The sequence below is a fragment of the Engraulis encrasicolus genome, chromosome 13 (genome assembly GCF_034702125.1).
Source record: "Engraulis encrasicolus isolate BLACKSEA-1 chromosome 13, IST_EnEncr_1.0, whole genome shotgun sequence".
Taxonomy (NCBI): domain Eukaryota; kingdom Metazoa; phylum Chordata; class Actinopteri; order Clupeiformes; family Engraulidae; genus Engraulis; species Engraulis encrasicolus.
Window position 1 is genome coordinate 17,953,677 of NC_085869.1, and position 25,135 is coordinate 17,978,811.

The 25,135-nt window shown below is 44.9% G+C and overlaps 2 protein-coding genes across 2 annotated transcripts in view; one reads left to right on the forward strand and one right to left on the reverse strand.

Annotated features, from left to right (window-relative positions):
- LOC134460781 (glypican-6-like) overlaps positions 1-11,099 on the forward strand; it is an 86,213-nt gene extending 75,114 nt beyond the window's left edge. The window contains exons 7-9 of the mRNA XM_063213323.1: positions 3,825-3,961; positions 9,528-9,703; positions 10,280-11,099. Coding sequence (XP_063069393.1) covers positions 3,825-3,961; positions 9,528-9,703; positions 10,280-10,518 — 552 coding nt within the window. The 3' untranslated portion in view covers positions 10,519-11,099. The remainder of the gene's footprint in view (positions 1-3,824; positions 3,962-9,527; positions 9,704-10,279) is intronic.
- A 106-nt stretch (positions 11,100-11,205) lies between these two features.
- On the reverse strand, positions 11,206-24,281 carry dct (dopachrome tautomerase). The gene is made up of 8 exons (XM_063213324.1): positions 23,978-24,281; positions 22,823-23,122; positions 21,969-22,069; positions 21,092-21,258; positions 18,763-18,942; positions 17,675-17,810; positions 16,280-16,478; positions 11,206-14,743 (listed from the first exon to the last, which is right to left on the reverse strand). The coding sequence occupies exons 1-8, from the start codon at positions 24,276-24,278 to the stop codon at positions 14,559-14,561; spliced, it is 1,569 nt and encodes a 522-aa protein (XP_063069394.1). The 5' UTR covers positions 24,279-24,281; the 3' UTR covers positions 11,206-14,558.
- Between the last annotated feature and the right edge of the window lie 854 nt (positions 24,282-25,135).

A 25,135-nucleotide genomic window follows, 5' to 3' on the forward strand; every position in this document is an offset into this window, starting at 1 on the left:
TGTGTGTGTGTGTGTGTGTGTGTGTGTGTGTGTGTGTGTGTGTGTGTGTGTGTGTGTGTGTGTGTGTGTGTGTGTGTGTGTGTGTGTGTGTGTGTGCGTGTGTGCGTGTGTGTGTGAATGTCTTGTGGATGTGTGGGTGTGTTTGTGGATGGATGTCTAGGGTGTGTGTGTGTGTGTGTGTGTTTGTGCGTGCGTGCTTGCGTGCGTGCATGGATGTCAAGGATGTCTGCTAGTGTGTTGATTCAAAGCTTTGTCTCTAAGCCTGAGGTGGAGGCCACACTCATGGCTTGTTTCACTGACCATCCACCCCACATGTGAATGTTTGAGCTCCGGGGTCCTCAGCTAACCACAAAGACAAACATGAGTGAAGTGAGCAGCAGTAACGCACACTTGACTTGACCCAGAGCAGAGACATGGGCTGTGGCTGGGAACCTTATCCAGCATACCTCGCTCACTCTCCTGAAGCAGTAGCTCCACCTAGTGCTCAATCTGTGGTGCTACTACATGACTGAAAAAAGATACATGAAGTTCATTATATTGTGTGAATATCTTATGTACTATGTGCATCTATGGGGCAATTGTCTGAATGCGGGGCGGGGGTGGGGGGGGGTGGGGGGGGGGGGGGGTGTATTAACGGACATTTTTCTCCCCCAAAGATGAAAGATAGAGGGGCAAAAACACCCCAATGATAATGAAAACGTTGATCACGGTCTTTCAACGAACGTGTGTTACTGTGTTACCTGTGTTACTCCTGCCACATGTGAACACCTATGAGTGACACGTGGCATCATCAGCTTTGCAACGCTCACTGACATGTTCAGCTGTGTGTGTGCAACACTTGGTATTAATCCATAATGGCTGCACATACATTCATTCAGTTGTGTTGAATATTTGCAAAGTGATGTGCAATATTTTCAAAATTTAACAATGCATGCGTTACTTTAACAATCACAATATGACATACATTCTACTGTAGTCTTTCGTGCCAGTCCATGGGTCAGTGAGGTTTTTTTTAGTAGCAGACGTCAGGGGGTTAACAATTACAGCTGCTGGACAGAAACGAGTGAATTATTGGTAATTAACGTACAAGCAATGAATGTGCTTCTTAGATTTTACAGTAAAAACAAACAAAAAATAATACATACATTAGTGGCATCAGCTGTTGTTATTTGTTCCTAATGTCTTCTACTATTACAACGTCAATGACCCCCATACATTTTTAAAGGGACACTGTGTGAGATTTTTAGTTGTTTATTTCCAAAATTCATGCTGCCCATTCACTAATGTTACCTTTTTCATGAATACTTACCACCACCATCAAATTCTAAGTATTCATTATGACTGGAAAAATTGCACTTTTCATATATGAAAAGGGGGATCTTCTCCATGGTCCGGCGTTTTCCAAATTTCCAAATTTCCAAAAATAGCCATTTTTAGCTTCAAACATGACTCTACTTGGACCATACTAGAAAATGTTTGTTTATTACTTAGTCAACTTTCATGTCAAATTTGGCAATAGGCAGCCCAGTTTCAATGAGCAGCATAGTTGCTGTGCCTTTTTTGACCATTTCCTGTCCCTTTAAATTAAATATGCTGTATAGATCATGTTTAATAGCCTACATGTCAATATCTTCAGAAGAGAGGGGGTACAACCACAGCCAATGGCCATACTTTAATGAATAATTGGTAATTCATGTACAAGCAACGAATGTGCTTCTCAGATTTTACAGCAAACTCAGTAGAGCCTTGTCTGTTTGTGAAGATGTTTTATTTTATGTCAGCTTTCTCTGGTAGCTTCCACAGCCCTGTGCTTAAATCAGACAGTTGAGACAGACTCCCCTGGGCTTTGCTGACACAGATACCGAAGTGATGCAAGGAAGAAGACTTTGACAAAATGTTGAGTTTCGCCATCAAACTGTATCACACCATAGAGAGCCATATACAGCATGTTGTTTTATGAAGTCTACATGAACGTTAGAGGAGAATAGAGCAGAGAGAGGACCTGTTTTCATGGTCAGGGCCAGTGCTGCCTGTCACTGTGGACATGGCCAGCCAAACATCTGTGTGTTCGTAAAGCCATGCTAATGTGGCTCTGGGCATCTCTCTCTCTCTCTCTCTCTCTCTCTCTCTCTCTCTCTCTCTCTCTCTCTCTCTCTCTCTCTCTCTCTCTCTCTCTCTCTCTCTCTCTCTCTCTCTCTCGTGTGTGTGTGTGTGTGTGTGTGTGTGTGTGTGTGTGTGTGTGTGTGTGTGTGTGTGTGTGTGTGTGTGTGTGTGTGTGTGTGTGTGTGTGTGTGTGTGTGTGTGTGCGTGCGTGCGTGCTGGTCTGTATGTATCTGGTATATGTGTGTGTATACCTCATTTGTATGAGTGTGTATGTATTTCTGTTTATAAGGATACCGATTGGGAAGAGCCAGGCCTTGGGGGCATTAAATGGATGGAAGCAGCTAAAATGCTGTGGCATCCATGTGACAAGATTATCACATCAAACACAGTAGCCTGGAGTGCCGGGCCCCTGTAAACGCAGCCGAGCCTTTCATGTTGCTAGTCAGGTTTTAGCATCCACTGCCCACAGTCACAGGCATGACAGAGGTACCAAATGAAGGCAGGATAGAGGTGTGGAGGTGTGGGGGTGAGGGCGAGGGTAAGGTGGAGGTGTGGGGGTAAGGGTAAGGTGAAGGGGGCAGTGGGTAGCCTCGCCTCGCCTCGCTCCAAAGTCCAAATTAGCATGACCTGCGGTCTCGTTGCTCTTCTTGTGAAGACTGCTACCCATATGCACCTTCTCTGTGGGATCGGTGTCTGGTGGTGTGGCCGTAACACTATCTACTCTGTGAGGTGAAAATTATATTTTAAATAATATGTTTTTTTATGAATATTTCAAATGAAAAGGTTTTAGTTACATCTCACACATTATCAAATGACGGAAAGGTAAGGGTAGGGGTGATGGTGAGGTTGAGGGATGCAGGGAATTGTGGCAACCTTGTTTCACTCCAAAGTCAAATTAGCTGTCAAATCTTTGCTGATCTTGTGGTGACACTGCCCACATCACTGTTCTCAAGCTGAAAACAATTTATCTGCTCCACCACTTCTTGCCGGTACAAGCATGTTTTATTTCGAACAGACAATATGTCGGCAATAGCATACGTGAACCGCCAGGGAGGCCTGAGGTCCCAGGCGTTACACAACACGGCCCGGGAAGGAACTCCTCCTCCGGGCGGATGGTCGACTTTGCACGATCAATGCAATGCACCTGCCGGGCTGTGGGATAGGAGTTGGGAGTGGCCATGACCCTTTCTGCTCAGAAAGACTGTTGTTGCTGTTTCTGTCCAAACCTGTAAATAAATATGGTGTGATTGCCTGATTATGATTGACTTTCACATCTCTTTGAGACTTGGTCTGACCAAGAGCGTAACAATTATTGTCTCCCAAATGGCATGGTTGATCCGCCGCCCTAGGTTTGCTACTGGTTGACTGGTTTCTTCCGACAAAGTTCCAGATTTTTCTGGAGATCACAAACGATATTTACATTGCTCTTGGCCTGACAAGAAGCAACGCCAAAGGTGTTGCGTCACTAGGAGGGTGTGGTCTGGCTATTGTAATGTAGTTATTTACCATGACTGACATGGCTATTTTTAATGCTCACACTTCAAAGTAGTTTAAGTAAAACAAAAGGAATTGCTAATGATTTTTGTTGCATCTCATACCATTCAACCATTCACTTTCCAGTTTCACAAATGTCTCTGTCAGTATGTTTGTTTAATAGACATTAGATGGCTGTGTGGATGACTGTGTGATTTTAAACACGGTTGTAATGTGTGTCTTTGAAGGTTGTGGACGTGAAGGAGAAGTTGCTGAAGGCGAGGAAGTTCTGGTCCAGTCTTCCAGATGGCCTCTGCCAGGAGGACAACGTGACGGCCAGCGAGGCCAGCTCAGAGGACTGCTGGAACGGACTCAACAGGGGCAGGTAGGCCACCTCTCACATTGCCTGATTATCATCGACTTTCAAATCTCTTCGAGACTTGGTCTGACCAAGAGCATAACAATTAACATTTCCCAAACGGCATTTCCCAAACGACCTCCCTTGGTTTGCTAATTATTGTTTGCTTCCCAACAAAGTGGGAGGCATTCCCGATTTTGCAGGAGCTCAGAAAGTACTTGCATTGTTCTTGACCTGACTGGTAGCAACGCTGAGGCTGTTGCGTCATTAGGAGGGCACGGCCTGTCTAACTCTCACACCCTCAACAGGGGCAGGTAGGCTGCCTCTCACCCCCTCAACAGGGGGAGTAGGCCCCCTCTCACACCCTCACTAGGGGCAGGTAGGCTGCCTCTCACACCCTCAACAGGGGCAGCAGGGGCAGGTAGGCTGCCTCTCACACCCTCAACAGGGGCAGCAGGGGCAGGTAGGCCCCCTCTCACTCAGCAGGGGCAGGTAGGCCCCCTCTCTCTCAACAGGGGCAGGTAGGCCCCCTCTCACACCCTCACCAGGGGCAGGTAGGCCCCCTCTAACACCCTCAACAGGGGCAGGTAGGCCCCCTCTCACTCAGCAGGGGCAGGTAGGCCCCCTCTCACACCCTCAGCAGGGGCAGGTAGGCCCCCTCTCACACCCTCAACAGGGGCAGGTAGGCCCCCTCTCACACCCTCAACAGGGGCAGGTAGGCCCCCTCTCACACCCTCAACAGGGGCAGGTAGGCCCCCTCTCACCCCCTCAGCAGGGGCAGCAGGGGCAGGTAGGCCCCCTCTCACTCAGCAGGGGCAGGTAGGCCCCCTCTCACCTCTCACAGATGCTGCTCCTCACCTTGCCACGCACGCACACGTCTGTCTATCGCCCTGTCTGTCTGTCTGTTTGTTCGTCTGTCTGTCTGTTTGTCTGTCTGTCTGTTCGTCTGCCTGTCTGTTGTCCTGTCTGTTGCCCTGTCTGTTGCCTTGTCTGTCTGTTTTGTTCATGCATCTGCTGGCGTCTGTCTGTATGCTTGATTGCCTCTCTGTATCTTTGTCTGTCTGTCTGTCTGTCTGTCTGTCTGTCTGTCTTTCTGTCTGTCTGTCTGCCTGTCTGCCTGTCTGCTTGTCTGTCTGCCTGCATCTGCTGGCATCTGTCTGTCTGTTTGTCTGTAAGCCTGTCTGTATGCTGGCTTGTCTGTCTCTCTGCTTATATGCCTGTCTGTATGCTGGCTTGTCTGTCTCTCTGCTTATATGCGTGTCTGTATGCTGGCTTGTCTGTCTGTATGTCTGTCTGTATGCTGTCTTGTCTGTCTGTTTGTCTGTATGTCTGTCTGTATGCTGGCTTGTCTGTCTGTCTGCTTATATGCCAGGACAGTCTGTCAGCCTGCCTCATGTTTGTCTTCAGTTTTGCAGAGCAGTGAGCTGCAATAAGCGCACTCAGTTCACATAAAGAAGGATGTATGATGACTGATTGGAAAATAATGATCGCATGATTGTCTGTCTGTCTAGCTACGTATCTGTTTGTCCATCAGTCTGTCAGATTCGGTCTGTCTGTCTGTCTGTCTGTCTGTCTGTCTGTCTGTCTGTCTGTCAGTCAAGTTTTGCCTGTCTCAGAACTGCTTTACACAGACACGATGCTATTGTAGCAGTATTTTTTATCCATTTAGGCAGGGTTTTTTTTTACACATAAATAGTCCCTAAAATGAATATTTTTAAATGGAGATTTCTAACCACCTAAACAGATATAATATATGTACACTCAAAAAAGAAAGACATAGGAAATCCATTAAAAAAAATGATGTGTTTGCTGTTTGGTAAACAGTCTATCCCAACGAGAGGCAAGTGATTCCGTATTTGTGATGATACAACAATGGGGGCTCGTGTCCATGTCATGTTAACAGGGTTGTCAAAACAGATCAAATTAGCATCCGTTAATTAAAAAAATATTCATCTGTCTACATGTGAGCAAGACCTCAGCCATCTACCATCTATGCTTCCCTACAAAAAGGCAACATGCAGTAACTACATATTTTGTCAAAATTGAGTTTAGACTGAAAATGGTCTTCATTACACCTCCTGACAAAGCCTTATGGCCCATTTTAGAGACATTATTAATTATTAATTATTAATTATTAATTCATGTTCATTATAATACCCAACCCACTGTAATACCAAGGCTATGAAGGCATTTTTCTCAGTTGCAATGTTGGCGTAGTAACTGAACGTTGCCTTTGCAGGGCAGTACAGTATGCCTGTCCATTCTTGTACTGTATGTACAAACAGATCAATAAATGTTCACTTGAAGGACAACACCGGAGCAGCACAGATGTAATTATTTGTGTTTTTTTATTCAAGTGCACAACATCTGTGCTGCTCCGGTGTTGTCCTTCAAGTGAAGATTTCCTGCCTCTCTCCCGTCGATGCACCAGATGATAAAGCAGAAGCGCGAGGATACCCTTTTGTTTGAAGATAAATAAATGTATGTCACCTGAGTCATGTGATGTAGCAGCACTGGTTTTCCATCGGCGACTGAGTGCCAAGTGCATTTGACAAGTGTGTTTACACAGCCCAACCTGAATAAGTCCCCATGAGCACCCACACAGGAGGAGCTACTTGTCTGCTGCTGTCTGATCACACTCTGGGTTTACTGTTGACTGTGTGGGAGGAAAGAAATTAGAGCCGTTTATGAGCATACTTACAAAAAACGCATACACAGACAGAGCAACCTGAGGAGTTGCAGAGTGGCCCTTGTGGGACTATTTGTAAATCCTGTAATGTCTCAGTGCTGTCTCCCTCTTCACCTGTTACCAACGATGCCCAAGCGCTCCCTCTCTAATCCAGCTAATTCCTCCACTGCTCGGCGGTACAGGTTTCCAGGGTTGGAGTGTCTCCCCGGGCTGCGTCAGTCTGTGTGTGTGTGTGTGTGTGTGTGTGTGTGTTTTGGATTGTTTTGGAAATGAACAGCACCTGAGAGACACTCCGGGGAAGCGAGTATTGTTAAGCTCATTAGACACGCACTTCCATGTCTTATTAAAGAGGTGCCTACCTGGAAAAACACACACACAGCCTCACACAGACTCCACGGACCCAAATCACTTTCTTCTCTTAATTGCCCTGCTTCATGTGGTGACAACAGATAACGTGGAAAAGGGAAGTTGTAAGATTAATTCGTCTGCTTGACTTTAGCAGCAGGCTCCTGTCTTTTTTTTGTATGTCTTTCATTTTAAGAAATGGTGATGAATTGTATTGGTATAAATGAAGCTTGTGACTTTAGACAGGAATTCCAAAGATCTAACACATCTGATATTTGGTATCACGCTGATAGGCAGGTTTGCTGCTGTGGGTTATTTCTTTTTAATATTTAGACAGTTCTCCACCAAAGTGTGAAATAATATCAAAACATGCCCGCGGTGCTGAAAGATGACTGTGAGTGCTTCACATGTGGAAGGTTTTTCCAACCCACACGCTGTTTACCTCTGCTGTTGTGTTACCACTGCCTGCAGGTGATTTGTTCATCAAGTTAATGGAGAAGGTTATGCTGTTTGGCTGAAGAGCTGTGAAGTAGGGCTGTAACGATACTCTCAACTCACAATTCGGTTCAGATCACAATTTTTGACCTTTGGTTCGATACACTTCATGATTTTTTAATGTATTTTTTTATTACTATTGATTTTGATTTACTTCTTTCAATTTTTCAAACATTATAAAATGAAATTCTAAATGAATACCACAATATGTTATAGGTTACAAGAGGCTACTAACTATTTAAAAAAGTTAAAAATTAACATTGATGATGATTTTGAAACTTGGAAGCACTATCACATCATATCATTTGGTTGTTTTCTGAACTGAAGGGTAACAGAACTTTAAAAGGCATTGTCACGATACTGCCTCCTTGTATCACGATACAGTATCGTGACTCTGCGCATCATGATTTCTCGATTTGATACAATATCATTACAGCCCTACTGTAAAAGGGTTCAATCCATCTCCTGCCTGACATTCCTGCAACAAGGCGAGAGAGTAACATTTCCTTTTCTCGTTGAGAAAAAAGGTGCAGTTATAAAAGAGTGTGAGAAAAGCTTGTCATCTTTAATCATCACTTCAACAACACGCTTTAAGGCGCTGTAATCACACCTCGCTTCATCACCCAGCAGCAGAGAACATCAACTTGATGAACACTGTCTCGTTTACTATGTGTGATTATTTTCACAGAGTGGTTAAAAGATTTGACTGATCATGAGATGTGAGGCTAGCAGTCTAGCTCCTGTGAAGTAATGGTTATCAAACACATTGACATTAGCTTATTCATTTCTGACAGCCACTTGTGGCCAATGCAGAAGTATTCCCATGTCTTAACTGTGTATGCACGTACATTACAAGTCCAGCCCCTCTCAATTATCAGCAATTGCCTTTTTTGACATTTCACTCAAAGGCAAATTAGCACTGTCAAATACATTGTATCATTTGACAGCTTTCATTTACGTAGCTGTCACTTTTACATTGATTTTAAGACTGGCAGATAATGCATGCACATCACACAAGTGCAGGTGCTGGACCAAAAGAATTACAGAAAACGCTTACATTGTGCAAAATAAGCAAGAGTGGTAGGAAGGCCATGTAGAGGAGTCTCTCTAAAGTGCCTGTGCATATTCCAGTGGTGGATGGCTTGCAGGTGGGTACTGTCCCTAAACCGTGTGGCATTGCATGGGACGCTGCAGTTACCTTCTCCCTGATGGTAGGAGTGTGAATATGTAGCGTGCTGGATGTGTAGGGTCAGAGGTGATGTTCTTGGCTTTCCTGGCAATTCTGGTGTTTATTGAGAGGCTAAGGTGAGGTTTTACCAGAGACGGTATGGGTAGGAGACCGGTCAGTGGTGTAAGCGTCCATAGAAATTAACGGTGAAGATTCGTAATGCAAATATGGCATCTAGTACCCACACATCTCCCGCCTTTCTGGCAACAAGAGCCAATTGCCTGCTGAGCTGTGCTGTCATTGATCCAATCATATGGCTGCATCGGCACACGCGAATTGTTGCGCATGCGTAGTTGTGAAAAGCTGTCGCTCCCAGGCCGTTATGGAACTACTGCGCCTGCGCTCCAGTGTTAATTTTGTCAGCTTTTTTTTATTTAGTCGTAGTCTTAGTCACAATGACGAAAATGAATTTAAGTCTTAGTCATATTTTAGTCATTGCCTTCCCGATTTAGTCTAAGTCTTAGTATAAATGACAAAAAACAAAAAAGGGCTTTGACGAAATATTTTAGTCATAGTCATGGTTGACGAAATTAACACTGCTGCGCTCTGTCAAAAAAGTATGTGAGAAAAGTCACTTAAAAAGCTTTATTTTGACTCACATGCCATAACTGAGCATTCTAGATCGATACACTTTTCACGGCAGTTTCAACCATATGGTTTTCACAACCGCTAGGTTCCCTCCTGTCCTATACTCAGTTTCACCATTCATTTTTCCCATTGAGTCTCAGATCTGGTCTTAACTCATCGCGAAATAGCACTCCGAAGGCGTCACCTATAATATGGCGGCTGTGTGTCCTAACTTAGTAGGAAAGTAACTTTGGTTTGACCTCCCACAGGTATGTTCCCGAGGTGCTGAAGGACGGTCTGGCCCACCAGGCCAACAACCCTGAGGTGGGAGTGGACATCACGCGGCCGGACACCTTCATCAGGCAGCACATCATGACCCTGAGGATGATGGCCAACAAGCTGAAGAACGCCTACAATGGCAATGACATCTACTTCCAGGACTCCAGTAAGCAAGCACGCGCTGAAATCATGACATTATGTAGTATGCTCCCTCCCCTCCCCTCCCCTCATCTGTCAAGTTAAAAGACACTAGTCTAGTCTCTAGTCTATGACATGGGTGATCCAAACTGAATCAGGAATCCTGCTAAATTCTTCTCTCTCTCTCTCGCTCTCTCTCTCTCTCTCTCTCTCTCTCTCTCTCTCTCTCTCTCTCTCTCTCTCCCTCCCTCTCCCTCCCTCTCTTTTTCTGTCTCTCTATCTCTCTCCCTGTCTCTCTCTCTTACACACACTCAAACTCACATTCTACCTCTCTCTCTCTCTCTCTTTCTCTCTCTCCCCCCTGTCTCTCTCTCCCTCCCTCTCTCCCCCTCTCTCTCCCCCTCTCTCTCTCTCTCTCTCCCTCCCTCCCTTTCGCCCTCCCTCTCTCTCTCTTTCTCTCTCTCCCTCCCCCTCCCCCCCCCCTCTCTCTCTCTCTCCCTCCCTCCATTCCCCCCCCTCCTCCCCCCTCCTCCCTCCCTCCCCCCTCCCTCCTCCCTTCCTCTCTCCCCCTCTCTCTCCCTCCCCCCCCCTCTCTGCTGCACAGGTGACGAGGGCAGTGGTGGCTCGGGCAGTGGGAGCGGCTGCCTGGAGCCGTGCGACGCAGAGGAAGAGGAGCCGGAGCCGGTGCAGACGGAGGCTCCGGAGGTGCAGGCGGACCGAGGAGGGGACCGCTCTTCCTCATCCTCCTCCTCCTCCTCCCCACACACACACTCCTCAGCCCTGCTGCACCTCCTCCTCCTCCTCTCCCTCTCAGCCCTCGCATTGCACAGCCACTGGAGATAATGATGGCAGAATGGAGAATGGCCCTCCCCCCTCACCGTACATGCACAAACACACACACACACACAGACACACACACACACACACACACACACACACACACACACATACACACACACACACATACACACACACACACACACACACATACACACACACACACACACACACACACACACACACACACTGACAGTGTATCTGCACATACAGTACGCATACAGTATTCACATACTACATGATAAGACTGCAGTTTTTCTATACTGTTTTTGTACGTAATCTGCTGATGAGACTTTTGCGTTTGGTCTTCTTGCCTGGACGATGTGTGTGTGAGATGTCGTCATGGAGTTGGCATTCCCAAAGTGTTCTACAGAGTCAGCCTTCTCCTAGCGGATCCGTCCTCGGCCGGCCCTGCAATGTGCCAGAGGTCCACTCATATTCGGTTTTTGTGTGTCACGATGTTTTGATGACCTGCTCATTTGATTTTTATCAGTAAGTAGGACTTTTATTTTGAATACAAGTGGTGAGACATGTTTTCTGAACACTGTGGCCATAGACCCAGTTGGCAACTCTGGGCCCGCCCATGAAATTGCTTGTTTTCCCCCACGTTGGCTAATCAATATGCCAAATGACTAGCAGTGATTGGCACCGGACAACCACGGGTGGAGCATTAGGAGGGGAAAACGATGCATGTTAATGGGCGGGCCAGAGGAGCCAACTGGGTGAATTTATGTGGGAGAGCTTTCTTGCAGCACCTATTTAGCGTTTATCCATCAGTCCTTTAAGCCCCACTACATCAGAGTCCTACCACTTGATTGGTGTATTGAATTACAGTATTACCACTTGAAGAGAATGTTCTTGGAGATCATAAAGAGTGATTTTTAATTTTTCTACAAAAAAAGAGATGTCACATTTTGAATATATGTAATGATATATATAAATGGGATTTTTTATAGAGTACCTTGTGCATCAAATGCTCTGAAAGTTAAGGATATACTATATAAATATGAAGTCAACAAATAGATTGAAATACCGATCCAGACGCCTGTTTTGTGTCCTGTGAGGAATTCCGTCAGTCTTTACTTCATTACTAACCGCCACATTGTTCTTCCCATGATTCTCTGCTTTCCTGGGGTGCATTCCTGAAAACCATAGTTGCTAACTACGTTAGCTACTTTGCTGTTTGCAGTGCAATTTAACATTGGCAACTATCCAAGTTGCTAACTGGCAAGCAAATATGCTTTCGAGAAAAGCACCCCTGGTCATCTGCTTGTTTGGCTGAGATGCTGTGACGTTCATGTGATGAACTGCTATCAAAGATGACTCGCATTGGGAGTCACTGATAACTCCGGCCACCCTGCTTGGTCTTGTGCATCACCAACCTCCATTCTCGACTCCCACTCCCACTTCCCTAGAACTACCCCCTGTCAGCAAACAGCAGCAGCGGTGTATGTTCAACTCGGCAAAGCCATGCCTTTCAAAAACGTCAAGCACTCGTGTAGCTCTACTGTTCTGATCCAAACTAATGTAAGCCACTCATATCGATCATCAGATTAGCAAATTAGCAACCACAATTAGCTGCTGACAACATCCAGTCATTATACAGACAGCAAAAAGTCTGAACTACTAACAGTATTGAAAGTCAGGTTAGATACCTGAATGAATATTTTCAGACAGTTATTTGGATTCCACATTAAAAGGAGCAATCGAAAAGCAGATATTGCAGTTGTCTCCATTTACACTTATTACTATAATCTATTGCTGAGATATCAGCTCTGACTCTGGATTTATAGTGCATGTGTGTGAGTGTTGTGTTAATTTCTTTATATGGGTGTGCGTGTGTGTGTGTGTCCGTGTGTGTGTGTGCGTTGAGCTTGTCTTTTGGTTGAACCCAGGAAGAGGGAGGAGAGGCAGTGAGCTGTATAGCGAGTGAGAGAGAGAGAGAGAGAGAGAGATAGAGAGAGAGAGAGCGAGAGAGAGAGAGAGAGAGAGAGCGAGAGCGAGTGAGAGAGAGAGCGAGAGCGAGTGAGAGCGAGAGCTGAGCTTTGTGAAGAAGGGGGGAGTGGAGGCAGAGCAGTGGCCAAAGCTTTATCTCTAAAGCCGCGCAAGCTTGCTGCCGCACTTAAGAAAGGCATGCTGAAAGGCGGCCACACTGGCCTGTGAAATGGGAATTTTGAAGAGGCAGAGAAGCATGAATGCACCAGTGAGGCCTTTCAGGCACGCAGCACAGGCAGGCAGGCAGGCGGGCGGAGCAGCTGAGTGTGACGGAGGGGACGGGGCCCCTGAAAAGCCCTGCCGTGGTGCTGGGGCATAGCAGCAGCAGCGGCAACCGGCCTTTCTGAATCAAAGCCCACTAACTCAACTGTCATGTCCACTTTTCCACACATCTTGTCCAAAGGTGTGCCCAATATATTCAACATGGGTCAGAGACTCTCGTATGCTGTTTTTTGGTCATCTATTTTGAGCTACACTCACTACATTTTTAAATTCTGTGTAGATTTTCTTAGCACTGTATGCCATAACAATCTATTTCATAAATTCAACACTTTGACATCATGAATATTGATCCTATCACTGTCTTTCTATTGGTATTTAATTGGTCACTTTGTAATACAAAGTAATATAATATTTAGATTTTAAAAATGTACGAGAATTGTTTTAAAAGCACAAGGAGTAGAACATCACCATTTTCTATTTGTAAAAAATATTTATGACAGAGAAAGGCAAAATGACAGTATTGAAATTCATGATGTGAATGTGAGGAATTTATGAGATTAAAAAAAGATTGCATGCAGTATTATCAAAATCACAACATACAGAATTTTTGAGTTCAATAAGTTCTGATTTTGTCATTGCTTTTGTTATGTGCACATATTACAGAATAGCGTCTTGATTTTTATAAAAATTGGGACTTGGGTCATTCAGTAACAATGATTAAATCAACATCCAAGTAAAGCCATCATAATGTTTATGTAAATTAATTTTATAGAACACAATACATGTTCACAGCAGCTTGGCTTTTTGTTAGTCATTAAGGATTATTTCATACATATCTGGTTCCAAAACAGCCATACTCTTCCATACAAAATGACTTCACATTACATTGCTGAAGGAAAGTCCCAATAGAACATTATTTCCTACTTGACACAAAGAAAGTACTAACAAAATATGCCTTACAATGTTTGTAAAACATTTAAAATTGTTTGCATTTTGGGTTTTGTAACTCAATTCCTTGCAAATAAATGTTTAAAAAATTGTGCCAGCTGCCTCGTCATTATTTTTCAGGCAAAATGTGTTGAATAATTTCAAAGAAAGTGCTTCTGGATGATATGCATTTTCAAGTATGCCAGAATAGATACATTTAATCACGTCTGTTTGTAAAGGAATCCCAGGAGGGACTTTCATTTCAGAGTTAGAAAGTGGTAAATTTCCAAGATCTGACTACACGATAAGTTCTTTGCTTGAGTCCTTGCCTGCACTGTGAAAATGAAAGGTTTGTCAAAACACCCACAATTGCCGCTGGGGGGGATTCCTTACGGTTCTCTGCTGAACTTATGAGTGATTGGAAGAACCTCAAGGTTTTCCAAAAAGCCTGTCTTTCTTTGAATTTCACTGTGGAAAAAACCCTGGGGTTCTTCCAGGAACTTTAAGGTTCTTCGTGGAATGTTTAGGTTCCACTTCGAACCCGATGAGGATTCTTTGAGGAATCTCCACATTTTTACACCGTACGTGATGTTGACAAACTGCCAGTCATGATGAGCCACCTGAATGCAGAAACTACAGTCTAGTACCACATAGTATTTGTTACCGGCTAATTATTGAATTAGGTTTGTTCATCAGTGCAGGTGAATTAGTAAAAAAAAACAAAATCATCTGGTTAACCAGTCCGGAAGCTCCAGGTAAGTTGGGATATCTGGTTCTAGGCTGTAGCTTGTGAGTCCAGGTGAGCCACCACCGCCACCGCCAGGGCGGTTATTAACGGCATGTTGTTGTTGTTGCTGCTCCTGTGTTCTTCCTCCTCTTCCCGTCCACCTCCACAGCTGGCTTCATGGCATGTTCCCCTCCTGGGTGTACCTGCGGGGGGTGTACTCGGCCTTGATGAGGGGCTCGAAGCCTCTCTTCCTCCTCTGCTGGATGTAGAGCACGGCCAGGAAGAGCAGCAGCAGCAGCCCCAGGAAGACGCCGCCCAGGGCCGAGCCCAGCACCACCACGGGCCTGCTCTCCTCAAGCTCTGAACACAGGAAACACACACACACACACACACACACACACACACACACACACACACACACACACACACACACACACACACAGACATACACGCGCACACACACACACAACAGACATTTTACTAAAACTTAATCACATGATAGTTTATTTCTCGTTTTGTTTGTTTGTTTTGTTTTGTTTGTTTTGTTATGACAGTTAATTTATCAACTTGTGCAACAGGTTGCTTGTACTGTATGTGTTATTCCGCGTATGTGTGCTTACTCATAAAGCTAAGGGGTCCATTTCCTATTCTGTACACGTAAGACTTGCATAGCCATTCAATAGCTTTGAAAGTTTCATGTACCGATATGTACTGTATGTGTCATTCCATGCCAACTGAACAAATCCCCACACACTTGCGTCATTTAACTAGGGTTGCCACATTTCAGTGCTAAACAATCGGGACACATTGATGGGCGAGCACAAATCATTAATGATATGTGTTTATTTCAATGGGGTAATATAGAGCCGTGCATTTTTTTTAAAAACGGACAGTCCAGGAAATTACCTGGACAGACCATTAAAAAACGGGACAATCCAGGAAAAGCCTGGACGTGTGGCAGCACTACATTTAACTGAAGTTGTATCCCTACCAAGTTACAGACCATCACAGTCAAGGCCATACAGACAACAGTTGTACGATATGCATGTAGAAGGCTCAAATTTGGGATGCTGGTACATGAATAGGTCTTTTTCATATGGATTATTTAAAGGTACAGTCTTCCCTTTTTTGATTTTCACATATCTGTAGTATTTCCAAGCATTATTCATGAATGTGCATGAATCATTTTCTTCTAAGTGTTTTCAGTGCTTAGATTTATTGGTATCAGAATTATTAGCATAGCTTAGCATAATCACTGTAAGTAAATAGGATCATTGGCATTAGGCCACAAGTGATCACAGGACGGGATTAAATAGTTGTTTTGCACTCTGGTGAATTTTACATTCCTTTTTAAAGTAGTTTATAATAAGTACATTTGATGTTGTTTTGTTTGGTCCCACAGACTTGCATTGCTACGCTTAATTTGGCTATACTGCTAAACTAGGCAATGCAAACACATAGATGAAAAATCCTATGGGTTCTCATATTTTACTGGGACTTAGTAACTACATATGAGGACTTTCTTGAAATGAAGTGGACTATTCCCTTAAGACGCGGCTTTATACATTTGTTGTTACCAGTATGGTAATGACCAAGTCGTGGTGCATTACTAAAGGGCCTGTGTCGTGTCATAGTATTGTAGTGCTATGGTAGTTAGATTTCAATGGCTATTACAGCGTGCCACTGGAGGTACGGCGCGCATTAAGGGGCTACAGGGAAATTGTCACAAAAGAGTCCCTATATTTCAGGGGACCCAGAGAAGGTGGAGTCTGTTGTAAATGTAGCTGCCTTCAATATAGGACATAGTACAGCCCTTGGAGGAGTTTTATGGCCCTTGTGGGAATTTGAAGTGGCCCCTCGAATGAAAAAGGTTCCCCACCCCTGATGTAAACCTACCCTCTAGCTCCACTGCGTAGGAGTAGCCCAGATCAGTGGAGGCCACGTAGATCTCCTCGTTGGTGACTGGGGGGAAGAAGGGCACCATGTTGTACTGCCTGTTGTGGCCGATGGGGGCCATCTCGTCCGGGAAGGTGGCGTTCCCGGGGAACCTCTTCATCCACTGGTCAAATATGGCATCAGTGAAGGCATGCAGCAGCTGCGGAGTACACAGTCACGTAAAGATGACACTTATTTTGTGAATGTTTTATTATTAGTAGTAGTAGTAGTGTTAGTAGTAGAATAATAATAATAATAATTATCATTATTTATTATTTCATACAAGTAAGACATATTTTACATAAAGTGTGCTAAAGACATAACCGTACCCAGGGCAAAAATACTCAGGAGAAAGAGGGAATGGAGACTGGACCCAATGGACACACACTAAACACCGAGACGAACACACACCGACACGAGAGAAAAACAAAGGACCACCAGGAGTGCACTGCACATAAAGATTAGGCCAATGAATAAGTAGGATAGGATTATGCGTACTTTCGGTTAAAGTCTTAACATACTGTCCTACTAAACTACCAATGTGTGTTGTTGTAACATAAATATCAGCCTGTGCTTGTTCATGCCGGATGGTGGCTGACTAAAAAGAGTCACCTTTGTCAGTTCAGTTTGTCAGTAATTAGTCTCAGGCCAATGTGGCCCAACTGGCAGTATGCCTGGCAGTGTGCCGCATGCCACCTGTTTTGTACAGTACGCTGGTGTTTATAGGAGCAGAGTACAGTGTGAACTGTTTCAGTTGAGAGGAGAGGAGTGGCAATGTAGTATGTTGGTGTTTGTAGGGTCTGGGAAGAGAGTGAGCTGTTTCAGTTAAGAGGAGAGAAAATGTGGGTAGAACTGAATGAGCATTCTAATGTAAGATGAGGGTCCTAGCTTTTATAAAGGGCTCAGGCATTCAGCAACCGCTTTTTACAGGTGCCTTAGGCTTAAATGCATTAAGAGGAGAGGAGAGCCAGTATAGTATGTTGGTGTTTATAATGTTTATAGGGTTGGTGTTTACAGTGTTTATAGGGTGAGTACAGTGAAGTGCCTCAGCTGAGAGAAGAGTGCCAGCGGAATATTTGGGGTACGAGTAGAGTGTGAAGTACTTCAGTTAAGAGGAGAGGAGTGTCAGTGTAGTATGTTGGTGTTTATAGGAAAGTGTGAGCTGAGTGAGTAGAGTGTGAGCTCCCTCAGCTGTGAGAAGTGGGGGGCAGTACTGTACCAGGAGGATGGGGTCGTTAGCAGAGTGGGGGCCACTATACTGTACCAGGAAGATGGGGTCGTTAGCGGAGTGGGGGCCACTATACTGTACCAGGAAGATGGGGTCGTTAGCAGGGGGGGGCGCACTATGTACTGTACCAGGAAGATGGGGTCGTTAGCGGCGGCGTGGGCCAGCTCGTTGGTACCGCTAAGGAAGCTGTGGACCAGATTGTGCAGGTTGGCCACCGAGCTGTCCAGCTCTCCGTCAGGCATGTCATAGCCCTCCAGTGCATTCCTTTAACAAGCAGAGGGGAGAACAGAGCAGAGGAGAGCAGAGCAGAGGAGATTATCCATGCGGGTGAACATTCCAACAAAAGGGAACACAGCACAGGACAGGACACAGGACAGGGCAGACGTGTTCCGTTGTGCAGAGGCGGACTTTCCATTAGGCAAACCTAGGCTATTGCCCAGGGCCCCGGACAAATTTGTCCTCCAGAGGGGCCCCAACTGTCAGACCAGTTGCAGTAAACACACATAAAAGTAGGCTTTGTCACTTATGCAAAGTAATCGAAGATTCTGTATATATGTATGTACTGTATATATAAACACTTAAATAGCACCAAAACACAGCAGTTTTATGTCTAGTGTATAATGACTTCTTAGGGCCCCATGTTGATATTTTTCCCCTAGGGCCCCAAAATGATTAAATCTGTCTCTGTCGTTGTGTAACTCATATCACACCACCAGAGATGTATGCCACCACGTGAGGTGGAGGAGCTGAGGGGGTGGGGGGTCGGTATGGGTAGCTGCGGTGGGGGTCTGGTCGGGGGTGGGGGGGGGGTTGGGTGGCAGGGTGAATGGTGAACGGGATGGAGGATGGATTATCTTAGTTTTATTATTATATTTGGTTTATTGTGACAGGGAGCATGTACAAAGTTCATTAGTTTACAAAAGTAAAAAGTTGATTTATACCAGATTATAGCTAAAACTAAGTTCGTTTGCGTAATGTCACTGGGTAGTCAGGTGAGGGAACTGAAATAGAATACAATAACATACAAGCAGATAATCAAGCACATAATGCATACACTCACATGTACACACACACACACACACACACACACACACACACACACACACACACACACACACACACACACACACACACACATACAAACAGGGAGTGAGTGAGAGAGAGAGAGACAGAGTGAGAGAGAGAGAGAGAGAGTGTGTGTGTGTGTGTGTGTCACCTGAAGCTGAAGGTGGAGTTGGTGAAGTAGGGTGGGCTGTCGAAGTCCCTGATGCGCAGGCAGCTCCTGACGTCCGTCATGGTGGGCAGTGACATGTTCCTGCGCTGCATCATCCCCCTCCGCAGCGGACCCTCCATGCTGCCGTTACACAGCGTCACCAGCTGGTTGTACTCATCCAGGCTGCAGCACCAAGGGACACATACGCACGCACACACGCACGCACGCACACACACACACACACACGCACGCACACACACACACACACACACACACACACACGCACGCACGTGCACACACACACACACACACACACACACACACACAGGGGCTTAATCGACTGTACTGTACTGTTACCACACAGCTGGGCAAGCTACTGTAGATTGCTCTAACTATTTAAAAACATGTGTATGTGAATGTATTTATAGATTTCTGCATGTAGCCGGTGGTACACATCCAGGCTGGAGCACCAAGGACACACAGGGGCTTAATCTACTGTTAGAAGCACTCTTACATATGTAATTACAACACGTATGGTATGATATTACATGGTTTCAACTTTGTAATATCATCAATTATAGTAGTAGTGTTACAATGGGTTCTCACGCAGACCCTTCGTGCATATCCGCTCAACTTATCCATCTGCGTGAGAACCAGGGGTGCATTTCTCGAAACCGAAGTTGCTTACTACATTAGCTACTTTGTTGTTTTCAATGCATTTTCCCATTGGCAACTACCGAAGTTGCTGACAGGCTAACAACTTCTCTTTTGAGAAATGCACCCCAGGTTAGTGTTACAATTACATCTGTAAGAGTAGTTCTACTTTATACAACTCTGCTTGTGCTGTACTGCTGCTAGCACACAACTAAGCAAGGTAGATTGATCTAGCTAAAAAATATTAAAGTGAATATTAATATTTGAAATTTTAAAAACAAAAAAAAATGTATATGAAAATGCATTTATAAATTGCTGCATGTATTTGCATTTCGTGCATGGAGAGTTTACATTCATGTATAGAAAGGTTACATTTATTTGACAAAAATCCAATAACATTATAGAGAGCTGAAAATACCGGTATACACATAAAAGGTAAAGCATTGATGCTAAACTGGGTCACCTTGTACACTATGAACGTTTTAGCTCAGTGATTAAAAGGTGCTTCTAATGGCATTATGTTGCCAACTTGTCCTCTATATAGGACATCTTGTTGGCCACCGATGAAATATGACATGACAAGAAAAGCGTTTAGCTTTTTGCAGTCATGTGCATCCACTTTTACCGTCCACATGGAACCAGTTTTTTTTCATCTACTAAATATCACATTGTGTGTCAAAATGTGTCTCAAAATGTCACATGTCACAAACACATTTCAACATGTATATGACCCTCATACAGACCTTTTGCAGACCACTGCAAATGTCATGTTTTTTTTTCATCGATATGCATCAAGTCCTCAGTAGTTACAGACCTGATTCAGACTACTTCCCATTTACCAAATCTGGGGTGCGTTTCTCGAAACCATAGTTGCCAACTATGTTGGCTACTTTGTAGTTTCCAATGCAATTTCCCATTGGAAACTACCCAAGTTGATAGCAGGCTAACAACTACACTTTTGAGAAACGCACCCCTGGCAGGTCTTGTTCATCATAAGACCCTCAATGCAGACCACTCCCCACTTGTGTAGCCTACGTACTGTAGCAAGCCCCCCATTGTTCATCTAACATGCATGTGACCATGAAGCAGACCCCTCCCTCCCATTGTTCATATACATGCATGACATGAGGGCCTTTACAGACCTGTTACAGACCACTCCCCACTTAGCGAAACATGAGGCCCTCCCCTCATACAGACCTGTTACAGACCACTCCCCACTTAGCGAAACATGAGGCCCTTTACAGACCTGTTACAGACCACTCCCCACTTAGCGAAACATGAGGCCCCTCATACAGACCTGTTACAGACCACTCCCCACTTAGCGAAACATGAGGCCCTCCCCTCATACAGACCTGTTACAGACCACTCCCCACTTAGCGAAACATGAGGCCCTCCCCTCATACAGACCTGTTACAGACCACTCCCCACTTAGCGAAACATGAGGCCCTCCCCTCATACAGACCTGTTACAGACCACTCCCCACTTAGCGAAACATGAGGCCCTCCCCTCATACAGACCTGTTACAGACCACTCCCCACTTAGCGAAACATGAGGCCCTCCCCTCATACAGACCTGTTGCAGACCACTCCCCACTTAGCGAAATATGAGGCCCCTCATACAGACCTGTTACAGACCACTCCCCACTTAGCAAAACATGAGGCCCTCCCCTCATACAGACCTGTTACAGACCACTCCCCACTTAGCGAATCTGGAGCTGTTGCTAATGCGCGAGGGGTCGATGGGGTCAGGGGCCCCCAGCATGGAGTTGGTGCAGATGTCACACTCATTCCTCCCAGTGGCAAAGTTCCAGTAGGGAACGGCAAAGTTTTCATTCCCGGACAATTTCTGAAGAACGAAAAGGAGGGGGGATGGGGTGGGAGTCGGAGGATTATTCCTTGTTGCCAAAACAGCAATCCACATGACCAACAGTGAAGAAAAGTAGTACCAGTAATAACATCACATGGATAACATGATTTATGAGGAAAGATAGAGGGGGTTTGAAATAAGTTGGGTTGGTTTTTTTGTGTAACGTTTTAGTGCGTAATCCTAGGGCTGCAAGTCAAAAACATATCTGCCATTATTAAATTTTTCTATAATCTGCCATAATTACATTTTACTTTAATCATGGAAAATGGAACTGTTTACACCAAGGACAACAGCACAGCAAACATTCTAAAAAATATACCATATTCTTTTCAATGTATTTTTGACGCAACTTGACTTAATGTAATATAAGCAAATCCAGTGTACAGTAGGCTAATAAACGACATCTGAGGAGTATTTATATATGATGACGTTCTCTGGGTTGAAAGCAGTGTTGCCAGATTGGGCGGTTACCCGCCCTGTTGGGCAATTTTGGATGGCCGTCTGCGGGTAAAAATGGGAAAAATTTGCCATTTGGCTTTTTTCTGCAGTTTTGGACCCATAGAAATCAATGCAATTTGCTTAAATTGGGCGGAATTTATCATATTTTGGCGGTTTTTGAGAACCTTTTGGGCGGGATTTGATTAGACACATCTGCCAACACTTTGAAAGTGAAGAGACCAAGCGCTTACCTGCAGCTCTCTCTCCAGGCTGAGAAGGTGGTACCGGTGCCAGGTGATGAAGGCAGGCCCCTTGTGGGAGAAGTCAATGGCTTTGAATGGGCGACCTGGGCCTGCAGGAGGAAAGGGTACATACAGTATAGAACTAAGCGATCATCCTCTTTGTTTGGGCATAAATAGGCTACCGATTTTTATGCCAGTTGGTTTTGTTATGAAACACTCACACACAATACATTAGAATACAATTTCACAACAAAATATGTCGGCTCACCCAAGGGCTATATCTACAAAACGGATTTTTCCATTCAGCTGCCTTGTCTGATGTATAAGACTATAATAGGCTTACTTCTTATTGTATAAAAAAGCTCATGTTAACACTTTAGAATAACTACCCAAAAAAGCTTTATAAACACTTTATTAATATTTAATAATAGTCAACGTTTAACAAAAGCATTTACAAATGTTTGTATATGAGTAAGAACCAAACTACGACTGCACAGTGGAGTGGGAATCAACTTCTACTGTGTGAGTTTTATTCGAGTTTCATGCCTTCTGGTCTTTGGAGGAGAAACTTCCAGGACCCATGCGACTGTGATGTGTCCTCAGTGTGAACATAGTAGCCCATTTCTTGCCCATTCATAAACATTTGTAAACATTTTCTTGATATTTGGTTCATTATTTATGAAGTGCTTATAAAGGTAAGTAAACTGGTCCACTTCGAAAAGACTAGGCCACGGATGACTGGAGCACTTGCACACTTTTTAGTTATTTTATTGTAGCGCAAAACATAGAGACTGACGTTTCGACGCAGTGCTTATAAAGCTCTTTATACGTAGTTATTTTAAAGTGTTACCAAACGTATTTACCTAGAAGTGTGTCTCTGACGGAGTAGTAATGCTGCCAGACAAAGTAGTCGTAGATGGAGATGTTGGAGAACTGCGGCTGGGTGCCGTTGGGGCCGAGCAGGCCGAGCCAGTGCTGGGTGGCGATGACGTAGGTGGGGTGGGTGGCGGTCTTGGAGCGGTCCAGCACGCTCAGGAACTCCTCCAGTTCGGCGGCCGACAGAGTTTTGATGTCCTTACGCACCACCGGGGCCTTCCTCTGGTCGCAGTTAGGGCCCGTCCAACCAAACTTACACTCCCCACAGTCAGGCCCACCAAAGTTACCTGTGGCGGGATGCATTTTTATTACTTTTTATTCTTCTACTACAGCCTAAGATTCCATGCTCTATAAGTCTACATAATCGTATAACTTCTGCTTTAAGCTCGGTATTATGATAAAAACTGAACAGTGACCGTTTATTATTAGAGAGAGGCACCTGTCCAGTAAAATGTTTATCGAAAGGTTTTACATTCGTACCCATTACACAGCGACTAATAAAAAAAAAATATAAAAAAATAATTGAAACTGACATTGACATGCTGTGTACACATACTAAAATTAGTAGAGGGCGAAAAACAAAATCCTTCAGATGTGCTAGAGCAGTGTTTCTCAACAGGGGTGCCGGGGCACCCTGGGGTGCCGCGGGCCCCCTTCAGGGGTGCCGCGGAAACGTGACTGATATATAAAATTATGTAATATAATACATATTTGTCTAAATTGATAAGTTAATGCTAGTCAGTGGAATCTTTCATCTGCCATTTACACACAATAAAGTAAATATAGGTCGCCCCAGTCAGCTGCAACTTCGAACATAGGTCGTGTGACGTTTCCAAATATGTTACTTTTCTAAGCTTGTGTGGTACCGGATGCTTGTTGGTTTGGGGTGCCTTGAATTTTTTAATGAATTGAAAGGGTGCCTCGCCTTAAAAAAGGTTGAGAAACACTGTGCCAGAGGAGGCCCAGCTGTGGCTCAAACGACTGGGCACTCCACAGCTACACCGGCGACCCGGGTTCGATCACATCCCCCCTCGTCTCTCTCTCCCCACTTGCCTACTGTCTCACTCAACTGTCCTATCATGAATAAAGGCAATAAAAGCCACAAAAAACACCCACTAAAAACCAAAGTACTGAAAACTCACCAAAGCACCTGCAGGTGCGATTGAAGAACTTCCTGGGCCATCCCTCCCTGTCGTCCACGTTCCTCAGCCTGTAAGGGCCTCCCCAGGGCTTGTTATCCACTCGCACATCGCTGCAGTTCCCTCGTCCGGATAAAACCCCACACAAGTTGGCCGGATCGGTGCCCAGCGGCGGGCAGCACATCTTGGAGACGACCCCCTGTACGGTGGCGCACACTCTGGGGAACTGAGCATCCACCACCGGAGCCAGCCAGTAACACCCCACCACCAACAGCAGACCCAGTAGCTGAACACCCCTCATCATCGCTCTGGTCTTCTTCTGCGACCCACTCCGGTCCCTCCTTTCAGCAGAAAATCAACTGGCCAAACCCTTGTGGTGGTGGCCGACACTGGCTCATCAGCAGCTCCAGACAGATGGAGTGTGTGTAGCTCCAGTCCTCCACAGTGATGGGAGAGATGTCTTCTGCCTTCCAGAGTCCAGGGAGAGAGAGAGAGAAAGAGAGGGAGGATGGGGGTGGGAGTGGGGGTTACTTGTGTCTTACGTCTGAGCCCTAAGGTTCCCAACGGCTACTTAATACCCACAAGTTTTTTTATGCTCTTGACTTGCGAGCTGCTTCTAGGGATTAAGCCCAGTGGTCTCTGGTCTCATGCTGGTCACCTGACAGCACAGAGCTGCGTGCCCGGCCCGGAAAAGGGCGCCCGAAGGGAAAAACACACACTGCACTGCCTTTTACGCCTGACAACATCAGAACCTTCTCACGTGGCGGTGTTTCATGCTTGACATCAGCCATTAGAAGAGAGTGGAGTAGATACACACAGAGGAGATGGAGTAGATACACACAAATGTTCACCAACTTAAGAAATCAAAATATGTGATCAAGACAAAACATACATAATTGTAAAGATGTTAGTTAACAGTTGTTTTCTAATTAATCATTTATTAATGGATTGAAGATTTATTTATTCATTCATTCATATGGCTGTTTTTTGGCTCATTCAATTATTGCACCTTTACAATAAGTGCCTTTGCAATCTTTATATTCTATTTTTCACTTTGACCTTGATTTGTTCTTGAATACAGTGCCATGAGAAAGTTTGGGCGCCCTTTTGGAAAATCATTACATCGGTTTATTTCTCATTGAACTTTTAAAGTAGCAACTT

Excerpts from the sequence above, each read along its gene's own strand:
- dct (XM_063213324.1), bottom strand. The coding sequence starts at position 24,278 with ATGATGAGGGGTGTTCAGCTACTGGGTCTGCTGTTGGTGGTGGGGTGT. Across the intron at positions 18,943-21,091 it reads TGGGGAGTGGTCTGTAACAG|CCTGGATGAGTACAACCAGC; the intron begins GTCTGTATGAGG and ends TTGGTGCTGCAG. Across the intron at positions 16,479-17,674 it reads CTAACGACCCCATCTTCCTG|CTGCTGCATGCCTTCACTGA; the intron begins GTACAGTACATA and ends TGTACTCCGCAG.